At 39.5% G+C, this 19,969-nt stretch overlaps 1 protein-coding gene across 1 annotated transcript in view; it reads left to right on the plus strand.

The window, feature by feature from the left end:
* Positions 1 to 2,525: 2,525 nt before the first annotated feature.
* ARHGAP42 (Rho GTPase activating protein 42) overlaps positions 2,526 to 19,969 on the plus strand; it is a 293,889-nt gene continuing 276,445 nt past the window's right edge. The window contains exon 1 of the mRNA XM_007445610.1: positions 2,526 to 2,679. Within this exon, the coding sequence (XP_007445672.1) occupies positions 2,526 to 2,679 (154 nt within the window). The remainder of the gene's footprint in view (positions 2,680 to 19,969) is intronic.

Below are 19,969 nucleotides of genomic sequence, written 5' to 3' on the forward strand. Positions count from 1 at the left end.
AAGGACCTACAAGGGAGAAAGTCCATTATAACATACTAAACTTTAGAGGCTAAATGATGGAGGGTAGGAGGAAATATCCTAACCCCATGTAAATACAGTGATGGGTCTGAGTGGAAACATATTGATAACGGCATCAGTGATTATTGGTCCAATGTCTGTGTGAGGCTCTGTAACATAGCATATTCTGCCTCCTGTGATATACAGATACTCATTCTCTGTTTTTTATTCCGAGAACTGCTTGAGGTCAGGCACAATGCTTTGTTTTATCTTTCCATATAAATCACTTCTCTGCCCAGATCCTAATAATGTATACAGTAGGCATAAACCATGCAATTACATACATGAATGGGTAAATGACAATTTATATCTTAGAATCTAGAATAAATCTGTCCTGACATATAAAACTTTTAAAGAAAAAATGAAAATTGAAATCCAACTTACTAAATGAAACTTATCAAAGAATGTTGCATTTTTAAAGAATTAATCACAGGACTTCCATTTAATGAAAAACAGGAAGAGACTGTTATATTTTATCCTGTTTCATATCTCAGCAATTGGTATTGGATTTAGTTGCTTGTAACAGCAACATGGCAAAAGTTGAAAGGGAACTACTTGTTTGGCCTGACTAACTTTTTGTCTTTCAGGCTGGTGATGAATAGATGTAAAATCACCTTAGGTGAAAAACTGCACCACTGCAACTTCTATCACTACATCAACTAACAAATAGCATTATTGCCCTCCACCCCACCCCACCTTCCCAAATGAGGCGTATTTATCTGACAGATGCAAGACAGACAATAAAGTGAAGAGGACTCTAGTGGTAATCGGCCATTCTGCCAATATTTTGAGGTCTAATGATGTAAATATGGATGGAAGGTTAAAGTCCAACTTCCTTGGCTCAGAAGAAAATAAAATCAAAGCTATCAAATATAGTGTTTACATCATCTTATCAGTCTTGGTTTAAGGTTTCCATGCTATTTTTAATGTTCATGTGTACTTAAAAAAAAAACTAAAAGTCTTGACAGATTCTGAAACTTAATTGGGAAAAATGTAAAGCACTTTAATGGAATTTTTCCCATGATCTGTAGAGGAGGTTTTTTTAACAGATGGTTCAAAAGGACGAAGCAATGAAAACATAGAAATTAAAAGCAGATCCTTAAGAAAAATAACTGAGTTCTCAGAAATCCTATAGATGATGGCAGGACTAGATGTAAAGCAGCAGTTTCTTTTGCTGTCAAGGTTTTGAGAGAACAGAAATTAGGTGATCCTCTACCAGAGGGATAACTGCTTCTTGGTATGAAATAACTATTCATTTGGAACTTCAGCCAACTTCAACAGTTTGAAAAGCTCCATGCTTTGGGGGCAATTCCATAAAGGTGACGATAAAAAGTAGTATTGTGATACAAATAGTTATTCTTCTACAAGAGGAACACCTAAGTCCGAGGTGCTAGTTTGGGGAATAAAAACGACCTAAAATCTTCCCACCTTCACAGCAACTAAGAAAAACAACAACAACAACAAACAGCCTTAGGCCTATGTAGCTTTTCATTTTGAATATAAAAAACCTGACTTTCTAGGATCAATGCAGTGAATGGTGGGAAAAAGTAAAACTTTTCAACCTGGAATATATATGCATTCAGTGCAGACTCGCGAAGCAAAATCTAAACTAACGCTCGAAAGTAGCATCTTCCAACGAGGCTTCAAACTTTAGAGAAAGTTAACGTTGGCTTCTCTCCCAGAGAATTCCAGGGAGTGGGTGGTGAGGCAGGGGTAGGGTGGCATGTTGGGAGTTGGAGCTCATTTTGTGGGGTGGCGGACCCCGAAGTGTCACCGCGGGCTAGGGGGAGCGGCCGCCCAGGAGGGGCAGAGTTAACCCCCGGGCGCAGGCAGAAGAGCTGTCGCGCGGCAACTGAGCGGAGCCCGGGAGCTAAGTGCAGGCGGGCGGGGGCAGGAGGGTAAACGGGAGGAGGGGCGAGGCGGCGCGGGCTGGGAGCGCCGCGGCGGGAGGAGGGTCTCCGAGCCCGGCAGGGTCTGCGAGCGCTCTGAGCCTGCGTCCAGCGAGGGGGAGGGTTTCCCCGGCCCGGCCGGAGGGGCGGCTGGGCGCTTCTGAATCCCAGCGCAGACGACTGTCAAGGGAGCAGGAGACCGTAGCTGCCGGAAGTGTCTGCGCGCCGCGAGAGAACTTTCCTGCTCCGGCCGCGGCCCTGAGCCTCCGCGGCCTCCGCGCTCCCGGCGACGATGCGTCCGGGTGACAACGACCTGAGCGGACCCGCGCCTCGGCCCGCCTCCCGTGTGTGCGCTCGCCTCGCCTCCGGGGAAGAAGCCTGAGCCCGGAGGCGTCCGCGCGCCGCGGAGCCCAGCGCAGGCGGCGCGGCGCGCGGGACCCGTTTCCCCTGCGCGTCCCCTTGCGTCCCGGCTAGTTCCCCGCGATCGCGCGTCCCCTGAGCCGGCCGCGGTCGCCGGCTGTCCCCGCCCTGACCGCCGGCCCGGACGTGTCCTCGGCGGCCGCTGGCAGTGCCTGTGCCATGGGGCTGCCGACTCTGGAGTTCAGCGACTCCTACTTGGACAGCCCGGATTTCAGGGAGCGCCTGCAGTGTCACGAGATTGAGCTGGAGCGAACCAACAAGTTCATCAAAGAGCTCATTAAGGACGGCTCTCTGCTCATCGGGGCGCTGAGGAGTAAGTTCCCCCGGCGGGGAATGGGTGGAGAGGGCGCGGGGATCTGGAGAGTACCCCCGGGGTGTGGGTCTGAGGGTGGGTTGGAGGAAGAGAAGCTTCTTTTGTTTGAATGGGTTTGGGGACAAAAGCTGAAGAGCTCCCCTGCTGGTGACCAACAAAGTTTGTTCGTAGGTGTTCTTGACTTATTTACTCCCAAGTCTACAGAGAAGGGAAAGGTCTCTCTCTACTAGACCCCGGAGTATATCCTGAGGAACGTTGTTCAAAGTAATCTTTTTGTATAACGCTCCTGGAAAAATGTTGGGGACTATTGGTCTTTTTTGTAACTTTACTGTACCTAGTTTGAACACTTAAAAAAAAGTCCTTAAGGAGGGATTCGAGAGTTTATCTTAAGGATAAAAATGAAGCTAATTTTAGTGATATTCAAAGAAAATGATTAATTTCTTATGTACCTCAGTGGCTCTTCATTGGGCACAACCGGTCATTGAATTGGCCTTTTAAAAACATATATAGATTTGTAGTTTTGCGATTTAGTAAGATGAAGACAGAGCGGCACCAGTGGATCTTATCTCTTTACAAGCTTTTTGTGCGTCTTAATTTTTGGTTTGCATCGTAACTGGTGTTGGCCCAGTCACTGGGGATGAGAGTTCAGTGGCTAAAGACCAATCAGAACTTCTGACGATCTATAGAAAGTAAAGACTGCCTTTAGGAGATTCTCCCACTTCCTTTCCCACACACCTCCTGTTCAGATTTTCTGTACTTCCTGCGTCCCCTGGATCTTCATTTTCAGTTACTAGGACCTACGAGAGTCTTAGTAAAAGAAACTCTAGAGTTTCTCTTACAGAGAATTGACTGACTAAATGATAAGGCTTAATTTGTTTTGTTACCTTCCCCAGGACCTATTTGCACTTTAATAAAGGTTTCTGAAAGCCTCTGAAATGAACCCCTGGAAATTCTGGTCTCCCATAGGTGAGCGAGATATTTTTGTTAAGGTGGAGAGGCCTTTGGGTGATCCATCTAGCAATTCCCAGGACATAGGTAGGGGAAGCATCATTGATATGTCAAGTGCAAGGTTAGTAACAACATGATGGAGATGTGCATGTGTCTGAAACTAAGACAACGTTAGCATCTGATCTCTATTTGGAAGTATGTATTCGTACTAAGGTTGAATCTTAGAAAAATGTCTTGAAATTAGTGTGCTCCCAAATGCTTTTTATTTTACCATCCCAAATGTGAAAACATCTACTTAACACTTGTGTTACTTAACCAGGGTAAAGGAAATAATGTTCTATGTCTACATTCACTTAATTTCTGAATTTGAGGCTACTGGTAATGATAGTATTTACTGATTTGTGAAAACTACTAGTTTATCTGCAGTTCTGTCCATCTTATGTATACACAAATGTGAACTCTCCTTCTTTCCGATTTGCAAATCCCACTTGAGGTCTCTGGACTAGCCTCTGCATCTTAGGGAGCATGATGGCTTTTCAAAAAGAGTTTCCCCATCTCAGTGTTGAATGCCAGGCTGACTCTTGCTGGAGCTACCATATGGTGTACAAATGACATTTTCCTTTCGCTCTGCTGGAGATCAGTTCTGTTGCTTCAAAAGTTGAAAACACATAGCTGTGATAAAACCTCTGAAATGTGCATCGTTTTACTAGTAATATTATGAACTTTACTATGATTGAATCTAACCTTGCAAAAATCAGGTGATTCCCATCTTTATAGGTTTGTTCTTCCATTCATAAGTGAAGAAGTCTGGAGAGTGTAAGTTCCTTGAACATACAGACCCTGCCTCATGAACTTGAACTTGTACACTTAAATATACAATCTGTCTTTCTAGGATCTTAGGTTTGTGATGAGAGTACATTACGTTAACTAACATTTGATTATTACTTCTCTTGTAGTAGAAAGAAAACATTTTATTCCTTGTTAAATGAATTCCCAACATTAGCTTCCAAATGGGAAAGATCTGGAGCTGAGAAACCCTTGAAGTCACATGATGGTGCTGCTTTCTTCCCACCAAGTGACCTTCTGTCCCTTGGGGAGGATGCTCTGAGGTTAGGCTGCAGCTGCTAAATGCCTGCTCTCTGAAGCTGCTCCTGTAGGAGGATGGGAGTGTGTCTAAAGGACTTGAAGCCAGCTTAATTCCATCCCAAAGATCCACCAAGGAGCCCTCCTTCCCCCAGTCCTGCCCCTTCTGACTGTTTTTCCTTTCTGCCCTAGGAAGCCTTCACTTTCCCTAACCTTAAACTATGCCTTTCCTTTCTCTATACGTGCTGTTTCAATAAGTGTATCCATTATCCATTTCAGATTTATTTGTAGCACTTTGCTGTCATTTTCATTTATAGTTAATGGTTTCTTAATACGACTTTCCTGAGCTGACAATCATCAGTGCATTTCTAAGCATCTTATATTATTTCCAACCTGGTTAATAACTTTTCTGGTGAAAGTCTTGGCATGCTCTTTTGGGTAATACATGCTTTACTGTTCCAGTAGGAGTCACATATGCTCCTTAATCTTTTGTTCAGGATGTGCATTTCTTTAGTAGAGTATTTTGAAGGAAACTTATAAATGAGGGCCTTGACTTTGAATTTAAAATTTTAAAATTTTAAATAATTTAAAATAACAATAACTTTGAATTTTAAATAATATATGTAAGATATTTACCATATTTTAAGATGAATTATTGCATTTCACATTCATATCCACTCTGAGAAAATGGGTGACAGTTAACTGAGTTAACATAGTGACTTAACGTAGACCTGAGTTTAAGTTCTGGTGCTGTCAAATGCTCTGTGATAATTAGCAAATAACTTAATCTCTGGGTCCTACCTTTCCTGTAAAATGAGGGAGCATTTATAAGAGTCTTACCACTAGGATTATTTGTTCATTTTGTTACATGCCATATAGACATTTGGTGAGTGGTATTTGAGAATATATGATACAGGTGAATTGGGTTCTAGTTCATGCTGTATGACTCACAATCTCTACCCTTTTTATCAAATGTTACTCTATGAACTTTGTTCCTTTGACAGGTGCCATTCTTAAAATTTGGGTTGTGAAATTATAGGCTAGTTTTGCTTATTAATTTTCTCCTTTTATAGATTATCTCCAAAGAAACATTTCAAAATGGCTTTCTCATATAATTCCCCCCTTTACTTTCTCTTTTTATACTTTTGAATTCAAAGAACCATTGTTGAGTAGAGCTTTGTCTTTACAAGAATAGACAGACACTCCCTCCCAAGAAAAGAAGAGAAAAAGAGGGGGGAAAAAAAGGCAGAAATGGAATTTTACTCATTGAATCGAATCGATTGATTGGGTGGAGAGAGCCTAAGCGTGTCGACATTCTTTCCCCCCACCTGCCCAGTAGCATCTTGGCCATCCCTCCTTTCTTATCACTGTCCACTTCCTCTCATCACCTTAAGGTGGAATTGGCCAGGTGTTTCCTCTACCTTTAGGAGAGTGTTTCTCAACCTTGTATGGCTAGACTTCTTTCAAAGAAAAAAAAAGTTAGTGGACTCTAATATAATTTTATTAATTATGATAGTTAAAAATATACCTGCATGAAACTATAATTCTTATACTTATTCATGCAATCTTAAAAGCAAATCAGTTTACACATTAAATATAAATAATACTGTGAAACCAGTTCAAAACTTTTAAACTACATTTAACCAATGGATGATGTTATTTTGCTGAAATGACATTTTCTCTCATATAAAGATTGTTGATAATATCTTGTGTGTGTTGATGATTCATTTTCTCATTGTTTTCCTGACTGAAAGTACAGTTCTTCAAAATCAGCTTGTCCTGATTATGGCCTTGTCTCTCTTGCAAACTTTATTTCTTGGTTGTATTGCCTCTGTTCTTAAAGCAGTTGTTCCTGACACTAGCGATCCATGACACAAATAAGAAGGGCACCTATTTGAGTGGTAGAAGTTGGTCACTCATAAATTGATGTAGAATATGCAGTTAATTAAGACATTAGCAAGAGGAAGCACACAGTTTATTTTATTCAAGTATAGTTGGTTTGCAATGTTATGTTACTTTTTGCTGTACAGCAAAGTGATTCAGTCATTTGTATTCATTCTTTTTCATATTCTTTTCCATTATGTTTTATCACAGGATATTGAATATAGTTCCCTGTGCTATACAGTAGAACCTTGTTGTTTATTCATTCTCTATATAGTAGCTTGCATCTGCTAATCCCAAACTCCTAATCCCCCCCACCCCGCCCCCGGCAACCACAAGTCTGCAAGTCTGTCCTCTGTGTCTGTGAGTCTGTTTCATAGATAAGTTCATTTGGGAAACACATAGTTTCTTAAAGGTGTCTACCCTCTGTGGCCACAGACCTCAGTTGGACATATACTGTCGTGGTGCACTTGTGATCTGGGGATAAAGTAGTTGTTTAGTATGAAAGATAACCCTAAATGCCAAGGCCACATTGAACTATCTTGGAAAGGGTGAGGTACTCCTGCCTTCCATTTGCTGTGTTTCACTTTAAGCCAGTCTCTATTTTGTGTGTGTTCAGGGTCCACTTTGCTACCAGTTTTTAATGGCACAGGGAAGGAGTTAAATAAAAGGGAGGAACAATGACAAGCTTAAGGAATTTGAAAGACTTTCTGTAGTTATTGCACTGTTTACTTGGTCATCCTTCAGCTTTTAGTGAGAACTACGTTTGTTTTAGGCTATTTTTGGTATTTTAGTTTGCACCTAGGTTTTATTTGGTTTACTGGAACTCACTGTAGATTCTTGCTTACCCTGCAAGAGCTACTTCACTGTTGCTTATTCCACTAATGTTGTTTTGCTTGTTTAGCTGGGCAACCTAGTCAAAGGTGTGGATGTGTAATTACTTCCACTATTCATTTGGTTCTTATAGTTATTCATTAGAATTTGAGTTAAATGAGCAGAAATAATTGTATCTTTCAAATGAACTGTAATTAATTTAGGAACTGGTAGATTAGGAATGTGGTGCTTTAAGGTTCTTCTTCAGAGACACGTACGAGTAAGAGCAGTTAGACTTGTGTTAATTTAAATGGGCGCTCATCAAAGTGGCGCTCATCAAAGTGGCATTAAATTGGGCTGGCTGAGTACTCCTGTCTACCTCTCTCTGATTGTCTACATGAGCTTAATCGTGCCCTTTAACAGTATCTTTATTTCCATTGGATTTCCTTTTTCCATAGATAGTAATTGAGAGGTTGTCCTGTTAGAAAGGAGTGGGTTGCTGAGAGAACAGAACATGTTTTCTGTCTCTTGGAGGAGAATGGCTTAGCAATAACCACCTTTTACACTGCTTCCTATGACAGTTATGATCAAGATACTCTGAGCATGCAGAAAACTTAGGTAACCATGAAACTTTGAAGTCACTGAAAAGCTGCTTTAACAAACATGCTTTCAATTATTAACATTTCTTAGAGCACAGTGTTAATCGTGTTCATGGTGATGCTTAAGAAGCATTTCTCCAATTATATAAGAAAAAAATAATAAAGCTTACATTCAGTATTGCTTTGGTGCCAAGTGTAATTTTATTCAAGTAATGTATATGTAGAGTGGTAAATCTTTTCTCTAGATTTATAAAGAGAAATATTAAAGTTTTCAGGCTATTAAGCCACATTCAGTAAATATTATGCACCAATGAAATGTTTATTATGGACAGATGAGAAAGGGTGAAGGAAAGGGGGTTACTTAAGTCTTGGATCTCTTTCCTGAATATTGTTTCTTGTCAGAGCTGTGGTTGCCACCTGTTCTGGCCCCAGCCATCTCCGCTGTCTTGTCTGGATGGTCATTTTTGCTCATTTCAGCATTTTGGCAGGTGCCAGCTTCACCATGGCTGCACCTGCTGCCCACCTGGTTCAGTTTGCAGCTCTGCCAGTCTTCCTTTTTCCTCTAGCCTGCTGAATCTCTGCCCAGCATCTAATCCTCCTCAGAGTGTATCTCAAGTGGATCTGGCCTTACCAACCAAGGACTTGCTACCTGCTTCTTGCTGACTTTCATCCTGAAAATGAAAACCAGTTGCCGAGCACCTGGCTCTCTAGTTTAAGGAGTCTGTGCTTCATCTTTTGCAGCTGCCATATTCTGAGTTTCATGGCTGCGTTTCGTATAAGTGTAGTGACTTCCATAATATTTGTTAATCTTAATGGCCCTTGGGCAGGATGATAGCAGGACAGACAATGGAAATGTGGTTATTTTAATGGTTTTGTTTTTGGCCAGATGGATTTAAACTTGGCCTGGATATTTCTGGTACTGTGGAGCCTTCTCTGTAGGATTACAGGTAACTGGAATGTTTGGTTCATCAGAATATGCCATTGTTCTGCAGTTTTCTGATTTTATAATCAAGAATCCAGTTATAATGCTGAAGAAAGTGTTACAGCAAAACACTCATGTACAATACGCTGTGTAAGGAAAGTGATTTGTTTTAGAAAAAGTGAATTGTGGAATAGTAAGGTACCATACAGTAGCTGATAATCTGTCAGTTTTTCCAACCTTTTTCCTTCGTTGCAGAGGAGTGTATGCATAAAAGAAGAAAAAATAAGCCCTACTTTTCTAGGATTTTGAATCTTTCATTTTAGAGTAATTTGTCTAATTGTAATTTTTACATGGAACATGATGGGAAAAGGCTAGGATAAGACTAATAGTTAACTCTTTGTAGATTATTTTATATTAAGTATTACAGATTTTTCACTTCCAATTTTTAGATTTTATGGTAAAAGTCTCTATCCCTAATAATATTTTTAAAATGCCAAAACATGACATGTTTTATGTTGTTGGTTTATCTGATTTGGGTGATTATCAGGTATAAGGGCGAGCATCTTGTATTTTGTGAAGGATGAGGAACCATCCTGGTGTGATTCTCAATGTTGGGCAGTATGAAAATATTGGGAAGAAATACACAATTGACATAACCTTGCTACATTGATAGTACTTTCCCTGAAACTTGACTTTACTCAGGGAAAAAGTGGGTAGACACAAAATGACCCCTTTCATTTGGAAGTCAGACACATTTCTCAGTAGTGGAATTTCTGTATTTCCTCACGCAAATCTAAAAAGCCATACTGCTTGCTAGTTTATGAAAGACATGCCAAAAGTATTCCCTCATGTGTACACATATACTGGAGTTTATCCAAATGAAAGACCCAGCTTCAGTTCTCTCTTTAGTACACAGGAAGAGTGATGATTTAATTTAGAAAACTGATACGTGTTTGTGATACGTGAAATGAGTATTCTGTATAGTGTATTTATCCCCTTTGAAATGGAAACTGTGTAAATTGATTTTACTTTGAGAATTTTCTCTTTTTCATTTATTTAATTTTTTATTCCCTAAAATGTCTGAATGAAAGATACGGCCCAAAACAAAACAAAACAAAACAAATACAAAAGGAGTGGTGGGAGAGATTAGCAAGGAGAAGCAGATCAAAATGAATTGTGAAAGCAATTAAAATATTGTGGTTTTGGAACTTGTTTCAGACTTTTTTGTGCCGTCTATGAAAAAATTATTATGTGACACTGAGAATCAAAGGAATAAGAGATTCCAGTTGTTTTAAAAGTTGGTTGCAGAAAATATGAGGGACAATTAAAAATTGTCAACATAAGAGATAATAGGTGTGAATTTTTAAGGGGTACACCATTTGGGGGAGATTTGAGAAAGTTGTGTACTCCTGAAAAAATGATGTCAACATAGATGATAGGAAGGGACATTCGCAGGCTTGTACTGACTGCATAGCAATCCTGGTTTTCCTCACGTGACCCTTTTTTTTTTTTCTTTTTTTAACCGTACGCGGGCCTCTCACTGTCGCGGCCCCTCCCGTTGCGGAGCACAGGCTCCGGACGCACAGGCCCAGCGGCCATGGCCCACGGGCCCAGCCACTCCGCGGCATGTGGGATCCTCCCGGACCGGGGCACGAACCCTTGTCCCCTGCATCAGCAGGCGGACTCCCAACCACTGCGCCACCAGGGAAGCCCACGTGACCCTTTTTTAACGTTATTACTTCCTTTGGATCCCAACTGCATCATGGCCCCTTTTTCTCAGTATGCACTGTTGTTAAATCCCTCTTCCTTATTTCCTCTATCCTTCTCTTAAATGTTGGTAGTGTGCAAGGATTTCTTCTGAGTCCTTTTACTGTTCCCTTTACTTTTTTTGCTTTCCTTATGTGATAACATCTGCTGCCAGGGCTCCAGCTCTGACCTCCTTTTCCTGAGCTCTGCATCTGATTTTCACCAGCCTGCTACCTATCACCACCTGGATGTGCTGCGGGCCCCTCAGACTCAGCGTGTCAAGACAAAATTCTTCCTCCTGCAGCTTGTTCTCTTTGTGTTCTCATTTGTTCAGTTATATCCTCATCCACCTGGTCATCTTAGAGAGAAGCAGCTGAGTCTTTCTAATGCTTCCAGTTTCCTTCTACTCCAGTTTTTAAACCCCTTTTTTTTTTTTTTTTTTTTGCGGTACGCGGGCCTCTCACTGTTGTGGCCTCTCCTGTTGCGGAGTACAGGCTCCGGACGCGCAGGCTCAGCGGCCATGGCTCACGGGCCCAGCCGCTCCGCGGCATGTGGGATCTTCCCGGACCGGGGCACGAACCGGTGTACCCCGCATCAGCAGGCGGACTCTCAACCACTGCGCCACCACGGAAGCCCTAAACCCCATTTTTAAGCTGGTGTTTTTTTCATTCCACCCAGATCCTAACATTTGGTTAGTCCTGCAATTCTGTGCTCACAATATCTTAAATGTGATGTTCTCTGCCTGCCTTAATACTCCTTCAGTGTGTGTGTCTCTGTGTGTATGTATATATGTATGTATGTATGTAGATATGAAATAATTTTTTTCATAGCTTAAAATGACAGAAATTTATTCTCTCACAGTTCTGGAGGCCAAACTCCAAAGTCAAGGTGACAGCAGGGCCACGCTCCCTCTGAAGCCCCTAAGGGAGGATCTTTTTTGCTTCTACTAGCTTGTGGTGTTGTCAGCAGTCTAAGACAGTCCTTTTGTCTTGTAGCTGTTTTACTCCTGTCTATGCCTCTGCAGTCACAGAGAGTACTCCCTGTGTGTCTCTGTTTATTAGATTTTACTTAGTCTTTTGAATATAAACTTCTAGGTGCCAAGGTTATCTGTATTCTAATGACTGCATTGTGGATACTCAGTAATTGTGAACATGAACCAGCTTACATTTTACTAAGAACATTATATGGAGGAGGATTTTCATTATCTGTGGAGTGAATGAGCCAGCGAATGGAGACTGCAAGTTTGTTCTTTAATATTTCTCCCATCAGCCTTCAAACGTAACTGCTCTGGCCTGGTTGTACCGACTTTAAGGACTGGGTAATCCAGGGGACAGCAGACAGCATCAGGAGGTAGAACTTCATTCTAGTCCTGCTGCTGCCACTAACTAGTGGCATGGGTACAAGCCATTTGTCCTAGACCCTATTTTCATAAACAGTGGGAGTAGCATTTGCTGTATATGCGTTGTAGGGTTTTCATGTGGGCCAATGGACAAAATGCATAATAACAATTTAAAAATGGAACATTATTTTCATTTGCTTTAGGCAGGATCTTTGTAATCCAGATAACTTCAGCTTTTTTCAAGGCTTAACTTTAACAGGTTCTTGTCAGTGTTATTATCATACTCCACAGATAAGATGATTGAGGTGGAAATGCTTTAATAGAATGTTAAAGCATGGGTTTGTTTGTCCCCCAAATTAAGTCTGTTTGGTAGAAAGTGATTAGGAGATGTGGCATGGTTTTGATTTAGCTTTTTACTTTTAAACAGATAAATAATTATCTATTATGATCTGGGAACCAAGGAACAAGGAAGCATTAGGCTGCCATTTAGGGATGATCCTGAACCGGCAGTGTAGATTCTGAGACTTTATTGATGTATCTGCCGGTACTTTGATTCTACTGGCTTAGGTCAGCGGTCTATAAAACTTGTTAAAAGTGATGGTCGTAACTTGCACTTGTCAGAAGTGAAATAAATACTTGGGTAATTTCACGTAATTTAACAGGCCAAAATGCAGATGAGAGATCTTTTTTCCACATTGATTTCTGCATTGAAGGCAGACAGTGGCTTAGAAAAGTGCTTTCTGAGGTGTTTCTTATGCTGCACAGATGTTTTTTAAATGTCGTGTTTGTGGTGAGATCATCCTAGTGATTATTGGTGAGAAAAGAAAATGATAAAACTGGTAGGGTGTTGCTGGAGGATCTGGGAGCAGGGAGTTATGGGAAAAAAAGAACATTGAATTAGGTATTGAAGACGAAATTCAGTTGGCTCAATGAGAAAATTGAATTGAACCTATAAGCTGGTTGATCCAGGAAAGGTGGTGTGATTGAATTGTTGTCAGAATCGCCAGGAGAGTATATCTAGATGGTACCCTAAAGATAAAGTAGATTATTTAAAAAATATTTTTCTCTTAAGCGATCTGTGAGCTTAAGGGAAGCTCTACCCTGGGGCTGGGGCAAGTAGGGAATGATGAACAGGAAGTCTGGACTTTAGGGACAGTTTGGAAAGTAAAGCAAGGGCTGAAAAAGCCCAGTCTAAGGGGATAAAGAAAGAAAATAGAGATCCTGAATAAGCCTGAACAAGGGATAGTAGTAGCAAGTGAGTGAGAACTTTCAGATTTGTCAGGTTTAAACTGTTGGATGCATGTTTTTTTTTTCTCCCATAATTGTCTTGGCGCCTCAGACTGTTCTAATGGAAACTAGAATTTAGTGAGTATTTGTGACTGGCTGAGCGTGATGTTTTGTGACACCCGCTGTTGAGGGGAGGAGAGAGGAGAAGGAAGATGTCAGTTGCAAGATACTCTTCCCACTTTAAGTCCTTAAGTTACAGCTTAGGCTGACTTGTTTCTTGTTTGAGATTGTGTTTTGCATTTCTGTCAGAACATATGTTAATTTAAAGTAATCCTAATTTATCCAAATAATCTGAACATTAAATCCGGTTTAAAGAAACAGAGGGGTTGGTCTTCAGCTAAGTTTAGTGTTATTCACACATGTGCAGTGCTGATAATGTTTAATCTTTAATCATCAGAACATTTTAATGTTAAGTAGGTTCATTGAAGATTTAACGTTAACAGCAGTCAACCTGGTGTAGTAGAAAGAGCCTGGGCTTCAGAATCAGAGCAATGCTTTTCAATCCCAGTGCTGTCACTTATTAGCTACATGGCTGTGAGCAAGTCACTTGGCTTCTTTTGTGCTTTTCCTTGTCTATAATATGGAAGTAATATTTATTTCATATGCATATTTGCAGCATTAAATAAGATAACACATGTAAACTATTTAGCACAATGTATGATACTTAAATATTAATTTTCTCATCTATCTCATTTCTAGCTAATGTTGAGACCAAGTTATGAACAACAACTGCCACCATATTTTATTCAAAAAAGAATGTGAGGTGGCTTTTCTAAGCAAAATCTTTACCTTGCCAGGACAGATGTACAATATATGTTGAGAGCGCACTGGATTTAATGTTGATGTGAGAGAGCTGTGGACGTGGGCCATGTGTCATTACTTGGTACCATGCATGTAACTTGCAGCGGGAGTAAGCCATTGCTTCCATGGAATGGTGTAGCTAGCTTTTTAAGGACTTTTCCACATCAGAGATTTTGTGATTTTTGTAAAAAACATGGTGTTCATCATGCTGATTTGATTATTTGCCTGTTTTTCTCTCTAGAAAGTCAGCTCTGAAAGAGAGTACCAGGTCTTTGGGATCTGGAGCTGGACATATGATACATTTTTTGTCAATGCCCATTACATGACTGAACTTATAGGTAGGAAGTTGTGTCAAACTAATGTTTGGAGATGCAGAAATCACAGGTTGTCACTCCATTTAATATTGAAACCAATTCCAAAACTTTCTATATGAAGATAAATATCTTAGTGAAAAAGCCAGTAGCATAGGATGTAGATTTACCAGAATGAGATTGATTAGAGCAGGCTTATTCAAGGAATTAATATGTGTATTAAAAAATGAATTTTCTCTTCAGCAGTGACAGTAATATGTTAGGCTCAAATACAAGAGGTGTTGCTAGGAAAGTGTAATTGCACAGACAATTTATGTTGTTTCCTATTTGTAACAAAGCGTTGCATGTGTTATTTTCCAGATGCCATTTCGAAGTGTTGATTTTAATTGTATGGAAATGCCTTCTTTTAAAAATGTCATTCACTTTTTAAATAGCATTATTGAGGTATAGTTCACTGCCATAACATTCATCCTTTTAAAAGTGTACAATGCATTGGTTTATCTAATGTTTATAGAACTGTGCAGCTATCACTGTTGTCTAATTTTATTAAAATTTTTTTCAGCTTTATTGAGGTATAATTGACAAGGTGTACATACTAGTGATTTGATATACGTATACATTGTGAAAGAATTCCAAAGGATTCCTGCCAGCTAGTTAACTTATCCATCATCTTGCATATTTATTTATTTTTTATTTTTTGGTGAGACCATATAAGTTCAACTCTCTTAGCAAATTTCAGTTGTATAATACAGTGTTACCAACTATAGTCACTATGTTTTATGTTATATTCTCCTACTTTGTTCATCTAATAGGTAAAAGTTTGTATCCTTTCTCCAACCTCTCCATATTACTCCTACCCTCTAGCCCCTGGCAACCACCAACTTACTTTCTGCTTCTATGAGTTTGATTTTTTTTTTTTTCTTAACGTATAAGTCATACCATGCAGTATTTGCCTTTCTCTGTTTGGCTTATTCCGCTTAACGTAATGCTCTCTCCGTTCATCCGTGTTGTCGCAAATGGCAGGATTTCCTTCTTTCCCATGGCTGATAATATTCCATTGTGTGTATGTATATTCTTTGTCCATTCAGCCATTGATGGACAACTAGGGTTTTTCATATCTTGGTGACTGTAAATAATGCTGCAGTCGAAATAGGAGTGCAGATATCTCTTTGATATATTGTTTTCATTTCCTTTGGATATATACCCAGAAGTGGGATTGCTAGATCATATGGTAGTTCTATTTTTAATTTTTTGAGGAACCTCCATAGTGGCTTAACCAATTTACATTCCCACCAACAGTGCCCAAGGGTTTCCTTTTCTCTACATTCTCACCAATACTTGTTATCTCTCCTCTTTTTGATGATAGCCATTCTGACAGGTGTGAAGTGGTTTTGATTTGCATTTCCCCAATGATCAGTGATGTTGAGCACCTTTTCATGTACTTCTTGGCCACTTGTACATCTTCTTTGGAAAAATGTCTATTCAGGTTCTCTGCTCATTTTTAAGTCAGATTTTTATTTTTTTATCTTTTTGTGCTATTGAGTTGCATGAGTTTTTTTTTTTTTAATACATATTTTGGAACTACTATGTAATTTTAGAATAGTTTCATTGCCCTAAAAGAAATCCCACACCCATTAGCTGTCACTCCTTATTCTCTGTCTTCCCTAGCCCCTGGCAACTGTTACTACTATACTGTTTGTTTCTGTGATTTGTCTGCTCTGGACTTTTTGTGTAAATGGAATATACAGTCTGTGGCCCTTTGTGACTGACTTCTTTCACTTAGTATGTTTTCAAGGTTCACCTGTATTTTAGCATGTACTGGTACTTTATTCCTTTTCATTGCCAAATATTCAGTTGTGTGAATATACCACCACATTTTGTTTATCCATTTATGAGCTGATGGACATTTTGGTTGTTTCCTTTTTTTTTTTTTTTTTGCTATTATGAGTAATGCTATAAACATTCATGTACCTGTTTTTGTGTGGACATATGTTTTTATTCTCTTGGATATATCCCTTGGTGTGGAATTTTTGGGTCATATGGTAACTCTGTGTTGGGACTTCCCATTATAAATAGAAATTTAATAGGTTTATAAGCATATATGTTACATTCTTATGATGGAAAGCACTTTGAGAGCTAAATGTATATTTAAAGCAAAGTTATAACTTCCCATAACAAATTCAGATATGGCCCTTATGTTTTATTAGAGAAAACAGAATCATTTGGTGGATATTTAAGGAGGAAACATTCCGTGTTCTTTTAATTTTCATTATAGATGGGTAAGTATTTAAAAATCTCATAATGTAAATACAGGATAATAACAATTTTTACATATGTGCAAAGAGTGGCAAGAAGAGTAGAGAGGAGAAAACAAGGCGAAAATATAAAGAACATAATGTGATGGGCCAGAAGAGGTGTGGAGAAGAAAGAGGAAATGGAACGTTTACTCACATATTCATTCAGCATATTTATTTAGCACTTGCTGTATGTCTGATACTTCTCTAGGCCCTGGAAATACGGAACAGACAGAGGCCCAGTTTTTCTGGACTCACATTTACTGAGGGCATGCTGCTAATATTGTGTGGTGTGTGGGTTATTACTGCTTGGTGTTAGGACATAGTGGGTACCATGTGTACCCTTTGTTTCCTCTAGACACCCTTTCTCTGTTTCACAGAGTGACTTGCACACGCCTCCATTATAGCAGTCAACACAGCATAAGGATCTCATCTAAGAATCTGGATGTCCACTCTTCATCCAGTCAGACCGATTCAGGAAACACTTAGTGGTCACCTACCACACTTCAGGCACTCAATACTGTATTAGATATTGAGTGAGTGAGTGTGTGTGTGTGTGTGTGTGTGTGCGCGCGCGCGCGTGCTTTTATGCTGAGTGGCCCTAGTAAGTCACTCTCCTTCTTAAGCCATGGTTTCCTCATTTTTATAATGGGGATAATAATAATAACCCTTACTTTTTTTCATGAGGATTAAGTCTCTTGTGAGATATACCTAGCATAGTGCCTGGCACACAGAAATCAGCAAATGGTTGATATTATCATCACATTATAACATTTAGCAGAAAAAATGAAGTAATCTCAATATAAAAAATGTTTAAAATGGGAAACATTTTCAGTGCCTTTCTGTGATGATAAACTGTTTTTCATTTAGCCTTCCATGTCCACATGAACACACTTAAAAATATACAGTAATAACATATATACCATTTATATATAAATTAATACCATTATATCAGATATTTTCCTTGCTTCTGCATATTTTTATTCTTAGCATATTTATGGCTAAAAGTCCTCAGGTGAAGGTGATACTTATGCGTAAGTAATTTAAAGCAGTCTACATATGAAATGTAAGTGAAACCAGAGTGGGTTCCATTTTGAGTAAAGAAACATCTGCAGTTTGCCGCAGTTCACCCAAAGGAAATTGGATCATGTATCAGCTATGTGATCGAATAAGACTTTCATCTTTTAAAGAATTTTTCCTGCCTAAAATCTGCATTCATCTGTTGTTCTGAAATGAAGCCTGTGATATATACATTGTGACACGAGTTTGGGGAGCCCCAACATATTCTGTCATTGGAGCACAGCTGTGGCATCCGCTGAACTTAACCAGAAATCAGAAATAACTATTTTTAAAGCTTCTTCAGGCTCGGACATTTAGATTGCTTCTTTTTCTTAACGTGGACAACTTAGTTCTTGTATGTTTCTTTTCGGGCCCTAAATTATTAGTTTATTTGGATTATACATTACTTCATCTTTTATATGTTATAAACACTGTACTTTTTAAAGGAGTTACTTATTAAATTAGTTAGAGAGGAGAAACTCGTTCCTTAGGGCATCTTTTGGTTTTAGATGGTCTTTCTGACTGCTTGTTAAATTTACCCCTACTGCTCCAGCCCCCCTCAAATTGTACATGTGCACACATTCCAATCCAGTTTCCTCTAAACTCTTTCTTTATGTCTAGCACTCTGCCTGGTACATATTTGTGGCCAGGTGACTGTTGAATGAATACATGCTTATGTTGAGCTTGTGGAAATTTAACACTGATATATTCTGAAGCTTAGAACTCTAGTGAGCACTTGTCAAATCCAAAGGACACTGTGGTCATCATTTTTACTGGACTGTGGTATATTTGACCCTGCCAGCCACTCCTTGCTTCCTGAAGCTGCTTCTCCCTTGGCTTCTGTGGAGCCATATTCTCTTACAAATCTTCATTAGTTTGCTAACTTTTTCTGCTTAGTCTTTCAGAGTTCCCTTAACTCTTCCTTCCTCTTTAATGTAGATATTCATATTGTACAACAATAATTTTTTCTCAATAGATGTAAATTGGTGATGCATATATAACCGAAACCAAATGGTTTGTATCTATAAGATAAAAGGGGGAAGAAGGTGAGGAGGCCTGTAGATTAGTGAGCACTAGACACAGGACAGTTGATTAGCTGAAGGGTAAATACAGCTGTTAACCTTTACCGGGGTCAGAGAAATGCAAATGAATATGAGTAAGGTATCCATTTTCTATTTATTAAATTAGCCAAAATATTTTAAAAAATGCCTTATGCTAATTGGGGTGTACTAAGACTCTTTCATTATGCTACTGATAGCAGTGTAGATTAGTAATGTGTTTCAAGAACCTTAAAGGATTTATACCCACAGCTACAGTGATCCCAATTACGGTACTTTTCCTGTAGTGGGTAATATCGATTTCCCACACAGCGTCTGTGCCCTTTCTTTCTATAAGAACCTTGAGTTTGTTCTGGAACACAATCCGCGCCCCAGATCAGGGATAAATCCTGATTTGTTGAGTCACTCATGGTAACCCATTTCCCCTTGCCCATGACCCACTTCTCATCAATTTGATGTAAGGTACATCAGCTGTGTTTCTCTCAAGTTTCAGTGACTCACAGCGCCCCCATGAGTTTGTTGTGGTACTGCATGCAATTGGGGAACGGTGGTTCCAACCTAAGACAATAATGAAAATTTACTTTCAATAGAAAATAATTAGCAGTAACAACTAATTTCGTATACTTTGACAGTAACGACTTAGCTAGCCAATTAAACAAAACCCTTAGGATATAAATCTAAGAGAAAAGCAAGGTACAGAAATGTGTACTGCTTTTGTCATTGTATGAGGGAAAAATAGGCTTGCTATAAAACTTAGTACAAAAAAGAAATGTCTGTATGTAAACATACTACGGTGGTGATATGAGAGAGATTCCCCAGCCCTTCCTTCCCTGCCTCCAGTAGTTGGGAAAAGGAAGTTAGTGAGAACCTAGTGGGAGGTGTTGGAGAGTCGCCCTTCCCTTCCTTAGGGCTTTGCAGCTGTGATTCCAGGTGTGCTGTTTTCCAGTGGGGTGGGAGGGGACGTAGAGTGGGAGGCCATGAGCTCTCAAGCTCCAGCCAATTTCTGAGAGTTGATGAGGTAGAAGCTGAGATAAATACTGTCTTTCTATTCTTTACTCTTTAACTACATTTCTTTCTAATCCATTAACAATTCCCTGTAAATAATTTGCCAGCAACTTCCTTAATTTATAGGCCTAACATCCTTTCCCT

The sequence above is a fragment of the Lipotes vexillifer genome, unplaced genomic scaffold (assembly GCF_000442215.2).
Source record: "Lipotes vexillifer unplaced genomic scaffold, Lipotes_vexillifer_v1.1 scaffold1282, whole genome shotgun sequence".
NCBI lineage: Eukaryota > Metazoa > Chordata > Mammalia > Artiodactyla > Lipotidae > Lipotes > Lipotes vexillifer.